Source organism: Stenella coeruleoalba, assembly GCF_951394435.1.
Source record: "Stenella coeruleoalba genome assembly, chromosome: 4".
Lineage (NCBI taxonomy): Eukaryota > Metazoa > Chordata > Mammalia > Artiodactyla > Delphinidae > Stenella > Stenella coeruleoalba.
Window position 1 is genome coordinate 63,933,498 of NC_137149.1, and position 17,091 is coordinate 63,950,588.

Consider the following 17,091-nt stretch of genomic DNA (forward strand, 5'->3'; position numbering starts at 1 on the left):
ATGTACAGCTGTTATTAGTAATCTATACCAAAGTGAAAATTATCTCATTAAGATATTACCTAATACATTGTTTGAATACAAATATATATATATATATATATATATATAAAATGTTAATTAAAATAATGGGTAAAATGAGAAATTCTGCATTAGTAATTTACCAGTGACTTTCTGAAAGAAATTCAAATGGCCACCTAGTTTTTATTTTTCTTCAACCTTAGTTGAAAAAGGTAACCACTCTGTTACTGCTTCTAATTACAAAGTAATTGATTCAGAACAATTCTCTGGAAAAATTTTCTAAAACCAAAATAAAGCAATTATGACTGTTTTATGTTTTAAATTGGTGAATAAATGTAAATGTCTATCTCTGCCTAACATGAAAAAAGTCTTATATATAAAATGTGGCAAATTTTCTGACTATAGCAAAGCTGCTAAGTAGCACAACTCCAGAGTATCCCTTAAAACATAAGCGATAATAGCACTATGGACCCACACAGTGGACAGTGTATACAGTTGCATGCAGTGGCCCAGTATAAAGCAAAATCAAACAAACTGTTATGTTGAAGCATTTTCTCAAGTATTTTTATTGTTCTCAGAGGACTGTAACCTAGGACTTTTAACTATAAAAAGCTGTAGCTATATGATTCAGGGATATAACTACAGAAAATCACCACAGCTATAAAAACTTCCTAGGCTATCTGCTTAGCACACACTGGTGACTCCAAAGGGGGCACCCTAATTATGTATAGATAGTACCTAAACTACTCTGAACCTCACGAGCCACAACTACTGAGCCCACGCACCACAACTACTGAAGCCTACGCACCCTAGAGCCTGTGCTCTGCAACGAGAGAAGCCACCACAATGAGAAGCCCGCGCACCACAACAAAGAGTAGCTCCTGCTCAATGCAACTAGAGAAAGCCCACGTGCATAACTGAATCACTTTGCTGTACACCTGAAACTATCAACTATATGTTGACAGTTTGATCAACAAACTATCAACACTGCTAACCAACTATACTCCAATATAAAATAAAAAGTTTAAAAAATGCATACCTTAACTAAATATAAGAAGGTAAACTGAACTCACATTTTATTCTTTTACAGTTAGAGAAAAACAATATGATATATATTTTTCTCTTAAATGTTAAAGGGCTTAGAAATTATAGTCAGTCCTACCTTCAGTTTGAATTCAAGCTGCGGCATGACAGATAATAATAAATGAGGATCTATAGCAAAAAGTTCCTGAATCAGATCAAATACATGTTCTGACAAATCACTTACTGATGATCTTCCCAGCACCAGGACTTGATTGAAAAACTACAGGAGATAAACATAAAAATAAAATATCCGTTTCATTTAAAAACTTAGATAGGTTTTTTTATAAACATGTTAAAAGAAAACGATATAATTAGGCATTCCATATACAAGTGAAGGTGGTGAAAAAGAACAGATGTTTAAATTACTAATATATATGATAGGACAGTCCACCAAAACAGAAGAAATAAACCTCTAAATATCATCAAATTATGAATGTTACATGAAAGAGATAAAAAGTAATTGAGTTGTTAGCTTTCTTTCAAATTAGGATGACAATTCTAGGAATCTTAACTTTCATTAAAACAAAACAATTTAGATAGTTTATGTAATTCATTATAGAGAATTTTATTGAGAAATTTCCTTTTATAGCACAGAAAATTTTTAAAAGTCTTAATCTTTTGAATTTTTATTTAAGCTTGAGGATTCTCTCTATTAGTTTAGTAATAAAGAATAATTGAAGGTGGAGGATGAGTTGTTTGGTTTTTTTTTAAATACCCAGAAAGTCAAAAACACTGTAACTCAGAGGACAAAGAGAAGGAAAATGTGATGATACAAAGGCTGATAATTTAAAAGAATTCTAGGAAAAAGAAACAGAGAGAATATAAAAGCACAAATTAAAAGATACCTCCACTCCTTGCTAACACACATAAACTTAGAAAAAAAATTAAATGTAAAAATGCTACAGAGGCAGCTGTATGCAACCGATTTGAGCATATGTTTTTGGTAGTATCATCAAATGATATATTTCTTTTGAAAAGCAACACACATTAAGAGTTAGAAAACATTAATATTTATTACACAGACCTTGAAAAGAGTAAGGAAAATAGTTTTAACAAAACTAAAAAGTACACATGCACACACAAATAAGCACAGAACACAAATTCTGAAAGGATACATGAAAATCTATTGGTGATGCCTATTTCTGAGAATTAAGAATAGAGTATTCAGGGTTTGAAGAGACAATTTTCACTGTATACCTTTTGTACTACTTGAGAAAACATTTTTTTTTTTACCACGTTTAAGTATTTATTTAGTAATATAAATAATACTAATAATTCATACCATTTAAATTAACAGACTCTCACTTGGGTTTTTATATGTAGAAAATAATTAAACAATAGAGAAATGCTACAAAGACAGTTACTAAAGATAGTTACTAAAGATAGTTACTAAAGGAAAACACTGAAAAAATATAAATGTGAGGCAAGAGGGAAATGATTAGGTAAATTATATGTGAATTCAAAGGAACATTTATAGTCATTCTTATCATAAATAAAAAAATCAAAATATGGAAATACATGTATAAATGAAGACAATTCAAAGTTTTATATATGAAAAAAATAGGTAGGAGTTTGAGCAAATGTTCAATAATGAAATTGCTACATTAAGGTAGTAGAATTATAATTTTTTTTTCCAAATTACTTCATTGATTTTTTAAAGAACAAAAAGAAAACGAAAAAACTTCTATTCAATAAAGTAAAAAAAAAAATTTATTACTCTATAACAATTATTTAAGAAAGCAAACCAAAAAGGTTCAGAAGAATGGCCTAGAGACATGAAGAAGAAAATAGAGAGAGACCCATAGATAAAGATGAAAGGAGAAAGTGAAAGAGGTCAGCATATCCAGGAGATAAAAAGATAAATACAAAGGCAGTAGAAAAAAGAGTAGAAATTGTAAACAAATTTTCATAAAATAACATCCTCCCATCTTATGCCATTTAAAAATAATGTCTATAGCTTACAAAGTTATGCTGCATTTGGTTACATTTAGACATATCAGTTTTTTATATATTTCTTATAAAAAGATGAAACTGTTTACAGGCTAAATAAGCCTTTATGTGAAAGGTTTCAATAAATTAGTACAATGGATTAAGAACTATAGAATTATGAAAAAAAATATAGGCAGAAATACATACATTGGCAATGCATGCCTCAATAGTCTGGACTGTCCTTTTCAATAGGACTTTTGCGAGGTCAAAGGACTGTTTATTTAAGTTCTGAAACACAATAAAAATATGCAAAGTTACAAATGAATTAGTGAATTTATGATCTAGATAGCAACACTAGAACACCAATGTCTTCAAGTCCACAAAATATGAAGCAAAAAATATAACTGAACTCCATTCAAGGTTTTACCCAATATCTGGCTAGTCAAGTGGTCATAAATGCAGAAGTTGCAAATAGCACAACCATGAATCAAAAACTAAAATACATTAGATAATTAGCCAAAAGCCCAACCCTATATTAAGTTTAGTTTTACTTAACTTAAATTGGACCTAAGGCTTTTTGGTTTTGTTTGTTAACCAATTTGAACTGGCAATCACACCCATGCATCCTAAACAAATACACACACACGCACGCACACACCCCTTTCGAACCCACTATCCTCAGTATTTCACCGTCTAATTAACGTCTGTTCTGAGCAAGAGTGGACCTGGTAAGTGTTTCTGGTAAAATTCTCAGCCAATTATGTTTTTAAAACGCCAAATACTGTCTTCACTCCTCAAGATTTCCAATGCATGGTAACAAATTAAAGGGTCTGAGGAAGCCTATAGAAAAGACATATATTTAATTTTTAAAAACTTACTGTAAATGGAATTCTTGTGTTGAAGAGTACCCATTAACATCTCCACACTTTGCAGTTTTAGACCAACCTGAGATTCACTGACCATCATCTCGCACCTATCCCCCAAAAAGGCAAGGATATCCTATACTCTAGGTTAGTAGTCAGCAAACTTTTTATGCAAAGAGCCAGATGGTAAATAGTTTAGGCTTTATTAGCCAGCCATATCGTCACCACTGCAACTACACAACTCTGGCTGTTGTAGCAGGAAGCAACCACGGACAAAATGAAAACAAATAAGCATGGCTGTTTTCAAATAAAACTTTTACATAAATAGGCAGTGGGTCAGATTTGGTCTACAAACTGTAGATTCCTGACACTTGCTCCAGGTTTTTATTCCATTGGCAAGAGGATAAGATTATCTCAAAATTAAGGCAACCTTGGAGGAAACAAATAGGTGAGGGAGATTAAGATACAAACTTCCACGTGAAAAATCAATGAGTCACAGATATGAAATGTACAGAGTGAGGAACATAAGTCAATAACTATGTAATATCTTTATATGCTGATATATTGTAACTAGATTTAGGTGAGCATTTTGAAACGTATAGAAATATTGTGTAACAGGAATTAACATAGTGTTATGTAGGTCAATAACAAAAAAAGAGATCAGATTTGTAGTTATGGGGGGGGTGGGGGGGCAGAATTGGATGAAGGCATTCAAAAGGTACTTCCAGCTATGAGGTAATAAGCACTAGGGATATAATGTACAACATGATAAATCTAATTAACACTGCTGTATGTTATATATGAAACTTGTTAAGAGAGTTAAGACATTTCATCCACAAGAAAAAAATTTTTTTCCTATTTCTTTAATTTTATATCTATGAGATGATGGATGTTCACTAAACATTTTATAATGTTTAAATTAAATGAAATAAATCATTTCATAATATAAGTCAAGTCATTATGCTGTATACCTTAAACTTATACAGTGCTGTATGTCACTTATAACTCGATAAAACTGGAAGAAAAAAATTAAGGCAACCTTTCTGTTTCCTAAAAAGGTATATTTCCTACTCATTAAAAATAACCTCTAACTAGAATACAAACACCAAATACACTATTCCTCAAAAAGTTTTTCCTTTATTCTGCCTGACATATACCCCCCCTATGCCATACTCTCAAAATTTTGACCAATTACAGACTCATTTGAATTAAAAAAATGCAAATAATATATAGTGAGTAAGGAGAAAAATTTATAATTGACTGCATCTTATAGTGAGTAAGTATCATTAGATACATCTTCATTTAACATCTGATAATAGGTCACTGAACAGTCAGAGGAAAAGGGCAGAAGAGTAAGTATCAACAGTGGGGTAGGCCTGAGTCCACCCCAGAGGGGAAGCTGGTAGGGAGCTAAGTCCTTCAGTTTCTTAGGGGGAGCTAGCAGAGAGAAACAGAAAAGGAAATGGAGAGGAATATACAGCTCTGAATCATCCTTTTCCCCTTAACATTAACCACATAGTTCCCACTTCTGCCTAAATCTTTTTCTGAAAGTGCCTAAGAAAAATGTAGGACATGGGTTCTGAGAAGAAATACAAATTCCTACACTCTACATCTACGTTACAAAAGAATAAATACATTTTCTTTTCCAAAACAAACAAACAGCAACTAACCAAGACAGTACTCCAATCCCTTGTAATTTCTAGATTAGATACGAGTGGTCAATCAATCTGGAACATTTTTAGTTTTCCAGAGAATAGGCAGCACTTAACTGAATGAAAATCTTCCATAATATATTAATCAATATATCTTCTAAAGATAACAATAGCTATAAGACCAATATGTGTTACTCTATTTTATTTGGGGCTGGAGAATGATAATGGGAATAATTACATGGGATTGCAAATGGTGAAAAACAATTATTTTTCATATGTGTAGTACTACCATTAAATATTAACCTTTAATATTTTCATACTATACAGACCTTATGTGCAGGAATGAGGTTAATAAGAATGGAGTCCAATAATTCTTGAGTAACTCCATCACCTTCCATGATGATAGAACTCATCAAGTCTAGCATGTGCATTTGTACCTTCCTATTGTGGCTATTGCTTTAAAAAAAGAGGAAGAAAAAAAAGAAAAAACAATTAGGCTTACAAAAGAAAATTAAAACTTCCCAGTTTAAAACAACTATCTCAAATGTAAAAGGATTTTCACCTGATTGAGGGAACCATGCCAGTAATGGCAAAGAAACTTTGGCTGCTCTATATTTACTTTCTCCCTTTGTTGATTATTAAAACAGCTACTAAGATATCATTGTAAAGTATTTTACAAAAACAAAAACCTTTAAATTTAACTAAGCCCCTATACAATTAGAATTCAAAGAGTGAGTTAAATTCAACTAAACAAAAATGTCAACTTCAAAGAAAGGACATCTTTGCTTATATGCCCCTGGATTTTAAAAGGTGATAAAATTTTAAGTAAGGAAACAAAAAAAATGTACAAGATAATGAAGGTAGGCAGTTTTTCATCCTTTTTATCCTTTTTGATCTTAATAATTCCTCCAAATAAGGCAGAACTATAAACACACAAAAAAGCCTAAGTCAACACTCCTATATTTTTGCCGTTGGACTTTTTAGTTCAACCATACTGAAAACCCAAAGTATGATATAAAATGCTTACCAGAACTTATAACTAGAAGGTTCTGAAAATGTCATCCTGCTATCTCTCAAAGAATTTCAAACGAATGAAAAATCAACGAGGTAAAAAGCCAAGAATCAGTTTCAGTCCTGCTTCCTTAGCCAATATAGAGTCAACGTGGACCTCCTCAGTAAATATCTCTACTGCTGATACAAACTTACCCCAAAAGATTGGCTACAAAATTGTTATAAATTAGTAGAGCATCTAGGTTTCTCCCTCTCTGACTGCATCTTAAATAAAGACTTGACCTATCCATTTTCACATTTATCAGAATACATATGCAAAGACAAATCAAGATAATATAACTTAGTTGTACTACTACAGACACAGGGAAGTTTAAATTAAGACTAAATGTTATTTCATTTATGTATTTCTTACCTATAATTTTTTAAAAATTAGTTTGAAATAATGTATAATACACCTGTTGGACACTTAGTTGTAAAATCAAAGATGAAAAAATTTATAAAGTTGGTAGAAAAATTGTCCCATCGTTAGAGACACAGTTTTCTACAAGGCAGAAAAATACCCCTTTTAGAAAGATACCCCCTCTTGCATATCCTCTCTTAAATATCTTGTTTACTACAGGCCAAGATTGTGAAAGATCAATTATATAGTGGGATGTGTGTGTGTGGTAGGGGGTGAAGAAGAACAGATATTCAGCTTGATGCAAAAGAATGAAGAGAGTATATGGCTCTCAGATCCATATGCACTTGAGGATAGGAAAGGAGTGAAGGAAAGATAAATGAAAAATGGACTTAAAAATTATTTCCACAAGTTCCAGCCCAAGCTTCAATAATAGGGGTAAGATTTACTCTCCTACTTGAACAACTAAAAAACTGGACAGAATATAAGAAATAACAGTTTTCAGACATTATACACATGCTGCTGAAACAAGGGAACAATTTTCGCAGCTTACTTTTCCTACTTGGTAAAGTTTCCAGGCTTCAGTATGGGAAGAGAAGATACTAGCAGAGTCTAATGGTTTTCCTGAGTCTGGGGTGACTATAGCTTGCAGGGCAGAATACCAGAGGGGAGAGAGCTACTCAGAGAGCAAGCTCACAGAGGGTACCCCCCTCCCCGAGTCTTCAGGTGCTTAGTGATCAGCACACGCAGGTGAGGAAATTTCTTGAGTTTGGGGAAGGTACCACCTGAAAGGCGTGGAGGGAATAATTCCCGGAATTCACACAGGTCTTAACAATGTGCATGTTCCAACTACAGTGGAAAATCTTATAACTTACAGGGCATCTAGTAGAGTAATCAGAAGGGTAAACCCACATATCCTCTACGAGCTCCACCCACAATGGGACATCAAAATCAAACTGTTTAAAACCAGTAATAGAGAAAATCTTAGGTGGGTAGAGAAAAAGAAGATACATTATTTACAGAGGAACAAAGATTTAAAATGACAAAACTTATCATTAGAAACAATGCAAGCCAGAGAAAGATGCAGGAAACATCTTTAACAGTACTGAAGAGAAAAAGAAAAGTCTATTAACCTGAAATTCATACCATGAAAATAACTTTGAAAAATGAAGGTGGAATAAAAGACTTTTTCAGGCATATAAAAACTGAAAGAATTCTATCAACAGTAGCCCTGAACTATAGGAAATGTTAAAGGAAGTCCCTCAGAGTAAAGTAAAATAATACCAGGTGGAAATCTGCATATATGCGAAGGAATGAAGAATACCAGATATATGGTGAATGTGTCAGTAAATACAAATCAATAAACTCTATCAAAAGGCAAGTCCTTTATTTACTGATACCTCATTGTGAATTCTTTCAATTAGATAATTAGGTCAACAATAAACTTAGATCTTCAGAGTCAGTAAAGAAAAATATTGATAGGATTGTACGTAAAAGTAATAGAGGAAAGAAGTATAACTGCAGAGTGGGAAGCGGACTTAAGTGGATAACCAAGGTCACAAAATGGGCAGAATGACAAGTCAGGCATTTTTTTTTTTCATTTTGTTGGTGATTTTAATATTAAAAGAAAAAACTGCAAATATGTGGTAGAGTGCAAACAATGGCCACAAACTGTTCCCATCTCTTATGCACAAGCCTTTAAAACGCTGCTCTGTCCAACAAAATATGGAGTCTATCTAACCAACCTTTGCATCTGGGCTTGCCTATGAACCTTGCTTGGCCAATGAAATATAAGTAAACATGAAGTATGCAGAGGTCTTAAAAAGTGCTTGTGTGGTGGGGTGTGCCCTTCTTGCTACATTTGAAACCCAGTCAGCATAAGAAGAGGTCTGAACTAGCCTGCTGGATGACAAGAGAGTGACACGTGACCCAGTTGTCCTATTACCTCAGCCAACTGCCAGATGTCCTGCTAACTGACTGCAAATACAGGAGCAAGTCCAGCCCAGAGAGGAAGAACTGACAAGCAGAATCATGAGCAAAATAAAATGGAATCTGTTTTAAACTACCAAGTTGTGGGTTACTTTGTTATGCAGCAAAAGCTAAGTAACACAAAGGTAAAGTTTATACATTTTATCTTTTATTTAAGGGCCTTCAGTTAGTTGCCACAGGAAGCTTTTTCTCATGCAGTTTTTTTATAAGCTTCTATCACTAGACCAGGTTGGTCCAGTCCTTTCCTGTTTATTTCTGGTTAATTCTCTTCCTACCATTCTATCTAAGGAAAAGAAAAATATGTTAAAGTATTCATAAGAAATCTACAGAAAACTTTAGAAATGTGCTGTCCAATACAGAAGCTGTTATCCAACAGCCACTTGGCTACTGAAGATAAAGTCTGAATAGAGAGCCTTATGTTGAAATAATAATGCTTTTGGATAACATGAAATAAATAAAGTATATTATTATTATTATATATATATATATATATATTTTTTTTTTTTTTTTTTTTTTTTGCGGTACGCAGGCCTCTCACCGCTGTGGCCTCTCCCGTTGCGGAGCACAGGCTCCGGACGCGCAGGCTCAGCGGCCATGGCTCACGGGCCCAGCCGCTCTGCGGCATGTGGGTGGAATCTTCCTGGACCAGGGCACGAACCCATGTCCCCTGCATCGGCAGGCGGACTCTCAACCACTGCGCCACCAGGGAAGCCCAAGTATATTATTTAAATAAATTTCACTTGTTTCTTTTTACCTTTCTTAATGTGGCTACTAGAAAATTTAAAATATATTTGACATATATTATGTTTGCATATAATGTAATGTTGCAGAACACATCTCATAACAATGCTTGGTTTACTACACACAGACACCCCCCCCCCCACACACACACACCCCCCCCCCCCCAGAATGAAACACTGGATTGAAATCAGTTTTGGCTCTCCTGTTCAGCAATTTGTGCCCCGGCAAGCCACCAAACTCCTCTGTACATGAATGTCCCTATTTCTATAAGGAAAGAGCAATGCTTACGATTTTTTTTAGCTGTAAAATGAGAAGATATCAAAGTCAGTATACTTAACCGCTGAGCTATTATGCCTCCCAGTACTCACTAATGATACTTACAATACTTAAAATTTCCACCTCATCAGTTAGTACTTCATTATATAAGGTCTCATACCGCTTGCTTTACAAGAGTCAACCTATACAATTGACACCATTATTTAAAATGGTAATATAAGGACAAAGGCAGGTTTCAGACAACAGAATTTATTTTCCTTTTTATGTTAACTCTTCTAAGGAAAACATTTCCTTTTAACTAAAAGATCTTAGTGTAAATGCACAGTACATGATACTTTAATACATAGAGCAAGAAAAAGAGACAGAGATGCTTAAAAAATAACTTACTTGATCACTGAGAAGAGAGTCCTAAAAAGCTGAATAAAAATTTCATTGCAATCTTCCAATTCAAAGCAGATGTTATATGATTTAACCCAAGCTAAATTCTTGAATAAATAAATAAATAAAATTATTTACACATACATAAAAGTTACACAAAAGCAAGCTCATTAATAAAATTTAATTTTTAGAATTATAAATCTATAGTAAAACTTATAATGGCCCAACATATAAAATTACAATTGTTTAAACAGTCGTACTCTGATCTTTAAAAAGACGTATCTGCTGGTATTAACCTTCTCTAATTGAAAAATACTGTCAGAGGCTAGTAACGCATATATACGTACAAAATATAGGGCACAGTGAAAATTAATTCAACTTAATCTCTTTTGGGATTAGAAAAGAATAAAAACAGAAATATAAAAATAAAGTTTCAAATAATATAACAGCTTTGCCAGTGAAATATGCTTTATCTTTTCAGGATATGAGGAGCAAAAAAAAAGATTGTAAATGACATTTTCTTAAGTGGGCTTAGTATAAAACAAACAAACAAAAGATTCATTTTACATTATAAAGTTACTATAAAGAATTTTCTACAACATGAAATAATGTGATATTTATTAAATAAAATTTGTTTACCTCTAATAAATAAAAGTATCTATGAAACTGCGGGCTCCTTGTATCCTCCAAACCCTTTAATTGTCTGGTAATAAACAAAAATATGTCCTGTTTTAAAAAATGATAAAACATATTAATTTAGATACAAATACTTGTCACATTCACAATACACTAATAGTCTACAATATATATTCTCCATTATAGACAATAAAAGAAAATTCTCCTTTAGCCAATGACTTGGGACTGGCCTAGTCCATTACTTAAAATATCTGGAAAACAGCAAATCACCTAAAATTACATTCTTTAGAAGCAAAAATAAAGATTATTACTGCCACAAATCTTTAGGCTTTCTCATTCTGAGAGGACCATAGGTTCTATATCTTGCTACCCTTCTAGTACAGAACTTTATTCACTATCTTCATCTTGTATTATGGCAGTTATCTTCAGTTTAAGTACCTGGATATGAGTCTCCCATTATAATTTCCCAAATTAAATAGTAATTTTCAGTACCTAGTTTTGAATTTGATGAGTGACTACAAAGTTGTGTGGAACAAAAGCAATAATAGACTGGTCCAAGGGTTGTACTTTCCACAACAATAGTGCTCCATTTCTTAATAAGCTTTCTTTAGAAGTTTTAACCCCAAATAGTATCAGTATGGAACAAACTGATTTTAGGACTATTTAAAAGAAAGCAATCCAAAGGATTAAAGTATAAAAGTATTCAAAATACGAAATCAGCTCAAGAGATCAACTCAAAAGAGGAGTTCCTCAAACATTTCTAACAAAGGCAGAACCATCAAGATGATCATACAGTTTTGCATATAATATAACTTGCAGGGGAAAACAGTCATTTGAATGTGTAAATTCTGTTATATAGTTGTTTTGAAAAGTGTCATTCATCCACCATCCCCCCTTCAATTCAGCCATCTGGGCTTTCAGATGGATATTCCTGAAGGTTAGATATGAGCAGACAGGGACTAGTTTTGATCCATACCTTTTAATGCCACATAAAAATACCAATCATTTTTGTGGATACGCAATATTAATTGAATGAATAATTAATTAGTTTTAGAACTTATGATATAATCTTCTTACGGTCACAGGATGATTAAAATGAAACCTATGTTCCTAAGGGTAGTAAGCTAAACTATAAAAGTAAACCAATTTTGTAAAGATTGTATTTACCTTAAGTTTATCGTGGGAAGTATATGGAGCTTCTGGGGCATAGATTCTAAAGATGTCAGCCAAACAGCATGCTACAAGGAGACGCACATCTTTATTGGGATTCCTGAGAAAAAATTCAGATGCTAGATGCAAGGCTAGTGGGAGATACTGCTGTTTTTCATCTTCTGAATCCTGATCCATATCCATAAAAGTTTTGACTACCATCTGCAAAAATATATAGAAGAAAAATACAACTCTTGATATTTAGAAACCAGTGGAGTATATATATTTAATCATCTCCATTACAACACAGACTAGCAATCAGTTACCATCAGAGGATTCACAATCGATTTTTGTACATCTTCATTTAAGAATTCGAGTAAAGATTCCAATCGTGAACAAATGCCAACTTTTGGATTACTGATAGATACATTATCTGCATTTGTACCAGGTTTACGAAGAACTAAAGACTCTCGTTATTATATTATATCTAGCCCCAGGTAAAAAGTTCATGGCTTCATATGGATAAGCAAATCATTTGTTATTTTGCAACCTCATCAATTATGTTTCTTGTACATTTTATCATCAAAGCTGCCTTGATTTAGGCTCCTTAAAACTATTTCATTTCACACTTTAATGGGTTTTGCAATTCACAATAGAAAGCCATGTTTAAATATTTTTATGTAGTTGTACTTCTGATTAAAAGCCTTAATTATAAAATAACCTCTGTTCTTATTTATGGTTTCAAAATTAACAAATGCACATTTTAGAATCACTCTAAAAGGCAAAAAAAGTATAATGAAAAAATCCATAATTTCTCAACCCCAGAAAATAACCACTATTTATGTTTTTGTGTATTTTATGCTGGTCTGTTTTCTCTGTAAAGATGCAAATAACCATATAGTCATTCCTTATTCATTTATCCAATCATGATTATTTCCTCATGCCATCAAAATTCTTCTTTAAATAAATCAGACTTCACCTAACCAGTCACCATTCTCAAATATTGAAGGTGTACTTCTATTTCTATTTTGACAAGACTTTTTATCGTAAGTGCTGGGTTTTTTCAAATACTTTTTTCTGTGTCTACTGAAGTGATGTTTTCCACCTAATTCTGTTATGAGAGTAAATCCCACTGACTGGTTTTCTAATTATAATCCAATTTTAATGTATAACATACACTGTCCTAAAATATAGACAGGTATAGTATGAATGACCTAACCTGGAAAAAACAACACAGATGAGGATGACTGTAAATCACTATTCCTTATGAGCCTAAATACAAATGTCAGGAATGGCATCTTAAAGAACTGAATTCGGTGATTTTATTATAAATGGCTTTGTGCTCATACAGAGCTTGGGGGTGGGGAAGGAGGAAGGGAACAGTAAAAGTGGAAACAGTCAACATCTGGAGAATACAGGAGCTCTCTACTATTCTTGCAACTTTTCCAAGTCAGCAATTATATCAAAAGTCAAAATTAAAAAAGAACACATTTACCACATGATATGGGACGAACATACATATATTAATAGTTGAAATGAAAGTTCACCAAATAAGACTTGTCTTTTAAAAATTTTTTTAACAAATGTTAAATATTAATCGGGGGTGGGGAAGATGTATTATTCTTTTTCTGATTTTAATATATAAAATCTTCTGATTTTCTGATTTTATCTGTGCATCACTAGTTTGATATAGAGATGTTAATAATATGGAAATAAAATCACATTTATAAAGTATTCTAATTCTACTTTAAAACCTTTTAAATCAGAAATGCATATGGCATAGTGATTTACAGTCATCCACATCTGTGTTGTTTTTCCCAGGTTAAGCCATTCATATTATACTTGTCTATATTTTATGACAATGTGTGTGGTGCATTCCCTTCTGAAAGTTTTGAATCCTAGCGAATTCCCAAGGACCAGATGTTCTTTTTAAAATTATTATTTATTACACTACTATTACTTCATCCAGAGCTTTATTTCTTTTAACATGTTTTGAAATATTTGTGTTTATTCCACTTGATTTTAACATTAACATATAGCTGAGAAAAATGTTTTCCAGTTTTAGAAGTCATTTGTTTCTTTCACCTAACTCTTGTCAGGAAAAGAATTTTTATCTGTTTTGTTAACAGTTGTATCCTCAATGACTAGAACACGACTGGCACATAGTAAGCTTGCAAACTTTTTTTTTGAAAGAACATTAAAATTCATGACCCGGAGCAAACCACGATTTGAAAAGATACATGCACCCCAATGTTTACTGCAGCACTGTTTACAATAGACATGGAAGCAACCTAAATGCCATTGACAGAGGAATGGATAAAGAAATGTGGTACATATATACAATGGAATAATACTCAGCCACAAAAAAAGAATAAAATAATACCATTTGCAGCAACACAGATGGACCGAGACTGTCATACTGAGTGAAGTCAGATGCAGAAAGACAAATATCATATGATTATCACTTATATGTGGAATCTAAAAAAATGGTACAAATGAACTTCTCTACAAAACAGAAATAGAGTCACAGATGTAGAAAACAATCTTATAGTTACCAGGGGGGAAAGGCGGAGAATGATAAATTGGGAGATTGGGATTGACATATACACACTACTATATATAAAACAGATAACTAGTAAGGACCCACTGTGTAGCACAAGGAACTCTACTCAATACTCTGTAATGACCTATATGGGAACAGAATCTAAAAAAAGAGTGGATATATGTAATATGTGTAACTGATTCACTTTGCTATACAACAGAAACACAACATTGTAAATCAACTATACTCCAATTAAAATAAAAAAACCAAAGCAACGAAGTAAAATGTTAAGATTTGATAAAGGTGAGTGGTAGGTACATAAATGTTTGTCTTATTATTCCCTATGAATGTCTGAAATATTACAAAATTATAAGGACGCAATTTGATTAGGTAAAACGAACTTTTGTTTTTAAGGTTTCGGGTGCAAGTTTCCAATATGACTTGAGCTACTTGGGAGATTTTCCAGAACAGCTGTTTCAACCATGTTCCAACTTTGAGGTTCCTAGTAGCCCTGGTAGAGGCAACAAGACAGCCAAAAGGAGTGGTGTGACGGGCACATGCCCAGGGTCTCTCAGTTGCTTGCCTCTGAGCAGCTGGCTTTTCATTAGCTTTATATATTGACCTTCTGTATTTGGGCAGTACAATACCTTAAGACTAAAATACGTTTGTAAACCATTGCTACCCCTCATAAAAGCTAGGAAGCTTTGTGTGGGGGAGGATTGGGAGTTTGGGATTAGCAGATGCAAACTAGTTTATATAGAATGGATCAACAACAAGGTCCTACTGTATAGCACAGGGAGCTATATTCAATATCCTGTGATAAACCATAATGGAAAAGAATATGAAAAAGTATATGTATAACTGAATCACTTTGCTGTACAGCAGAAATTAACACAACACTGTAAATCAACTATACTTCAATAAAATTTTTTTAAATTCATGAAATGTCTTTTTAACATCTACTCTGATAATATATATCATGTATATTTTTAAAAATATGATCCATATGTCCCTACCATTCTGGCAAAAAACTTCATCAGTTCTAGACAATCAGTATATTATGTCTGTTGCTCGAAATTTGTTTAGAATTTTTAAGTAAATATAGTCTAAACATAGGTCTATAGCAGGGGTCACAACTCAAGGGGAGGGAAATGGAAATAACCACTTCGGAGAAATGGAGAGCACATGCCCCATCCAAAGACAAGAGCTGGTTTCAGCTAATTGTTGCCAGGTGAGAATGCAGACCTAGTACTGCAAAATCATTCAGTTGATCAGGACACAATAAAAGGTTAAGTGAAATCATCCGACTTGAGAATTTCAGCAACTCCAAAAAGTTCATACCATTGTGAGGGACAAGCAAAACGTGTCTATGTGGTCCCCAAATCAGCAATCTACAAATTGTTAGAAATATTTCAAAGGAAAAATGTCAGCACAGTCAACTTTTCAGGTAGACAAATTATTCTGAAAAGCTGTTTTGCCATTTCTTTTATACTTAGTTTTCTTTAATTAGTTATAAAAGATTATGAAGAAAATATTCAATAAACTGAACATCATTAAAATCCAGAGAGCCTTCAAAATGTTAATGAGGATTTTTATAGCACATACTCCTAAACCATACCACAGAAAATATCAATAACATTTTCCAAGCCCAAAAGTAATGGTAAAAACAGACCACTTTAGAACCTACCAAAAAAAATTAATTCCCAGTGGGATAAAAATCAAAATTTGAAAGGGACACCTAAGAAAGTTTTTAAAAATTAAGAGGGGGACTTCCCTGGTGGCGCAGTGGTTAAGAATCCGCCTGCCAATGCAGGGGTCACAGGTTCATTCCCTGGTCCGGGAAGATCCCATATGCTGCGGAACAACTAAGCCCATGCACCACAACTACTAAGCCTGAGCTGTAGAGTCCACGAGCCACAACTACTGAGCCCGTGTGCCACACCTACTGAAGCCCGCGCCCCTAGAGCCCACGGTCCACAACAAGAGAAGCCACCGCAATGAGAAGCCCGTGCACCACAAGGAAGAATAGCCCCCACTCTCCGCAACTTGAGAAAGCCTGTGCACAGCAGCAAAGACCCAACGCAGCCAAAAATAAATAAATAAATTCATAATAAGAGGGACTTCCCTGGTGGCACATTGGTTAAGAATCTGCCTGCCAATGCAGGGGACACAGGTTCCAGCCCTGGTCCAGGAAGATCCCACATGCCGCAGAACAGCTAAGCCCGTGTGCCAACGCTACTGAGTCTGCGTGCCACAATTACCGAAGCCCGCGCACCTAGAGCCCGTGCTCTGCAACAAGAGAAGCCACCACAATGAGAAGCCCATGCACCACAAGGAAGAGGAGCTCCCACTCGCCGCAACTAGAGAAAGCCTGCACGCAGCAATGAAGACCCAATGCAGCAAAAAAAAAATTGAATATCTTTATGA

The 17,091-nt window shown here is 33.8% G+C and overlaps 2 protein-coding genes across 8 annotated transcripts in view; one reads left to right on the forward strand and one right to left on the reverse strand.

Moving 5' to 3' along the window:
* Positions 1 to 17,091, forward strand: part of LOC307185216 (SCAN domain-containing protein 3-like) — a 546,171-nt gene that overhangs the window by 506,814 nt on the left and 22,266 nt on the right. The window lies entirely within an intron of this gene.
* The window catches only part of PDS5A (PDS5 cohesin associated factor A), a 128,497-nt gene that overhangs the window by 66,983 nt on the left and 44,423 nt on the right, over positions 1 to 17,091 (reverse strand). For all 7 annotated transcript variants that reach the window (XR_013827909.1, XM_079919093.1, XM_079919094.1 and 4 more), the window contains exons 3-8: positions 12,141 to 12,344; positions 10,977 to 11,063; positions 10,347 to 10,444; positions 5,875 to 6,001; positions 3,238 to 3,318; positions 1,181 to 1,321 (exon numbers count right to left, since the gene is read on the reverse strand). Coding sequence is in view for 6 of the 7 variants with exons in the window: in XM_079919093.1 (XP_079775219.1) it covers positions 1,181 to 1,321; positions 3,238 to 3,318; positions 5,875 to 6,001; positions 10,347 to 10,444; positions 10,977 to 11,063; positions 12,141 to 12,344 (738 nt within the window). In the remaining variant the exon portion in view is untranslated. The remainder of the gene's footprint in view (positions 1 to 1,180; positions 1,322 to 3,237; positions 3,319 to 5,874; positions 6,002 to 10,346; positions 10,445 to 10,976; positions 11,064 to 12,140; positions 12,345 to 17,091) is intronic.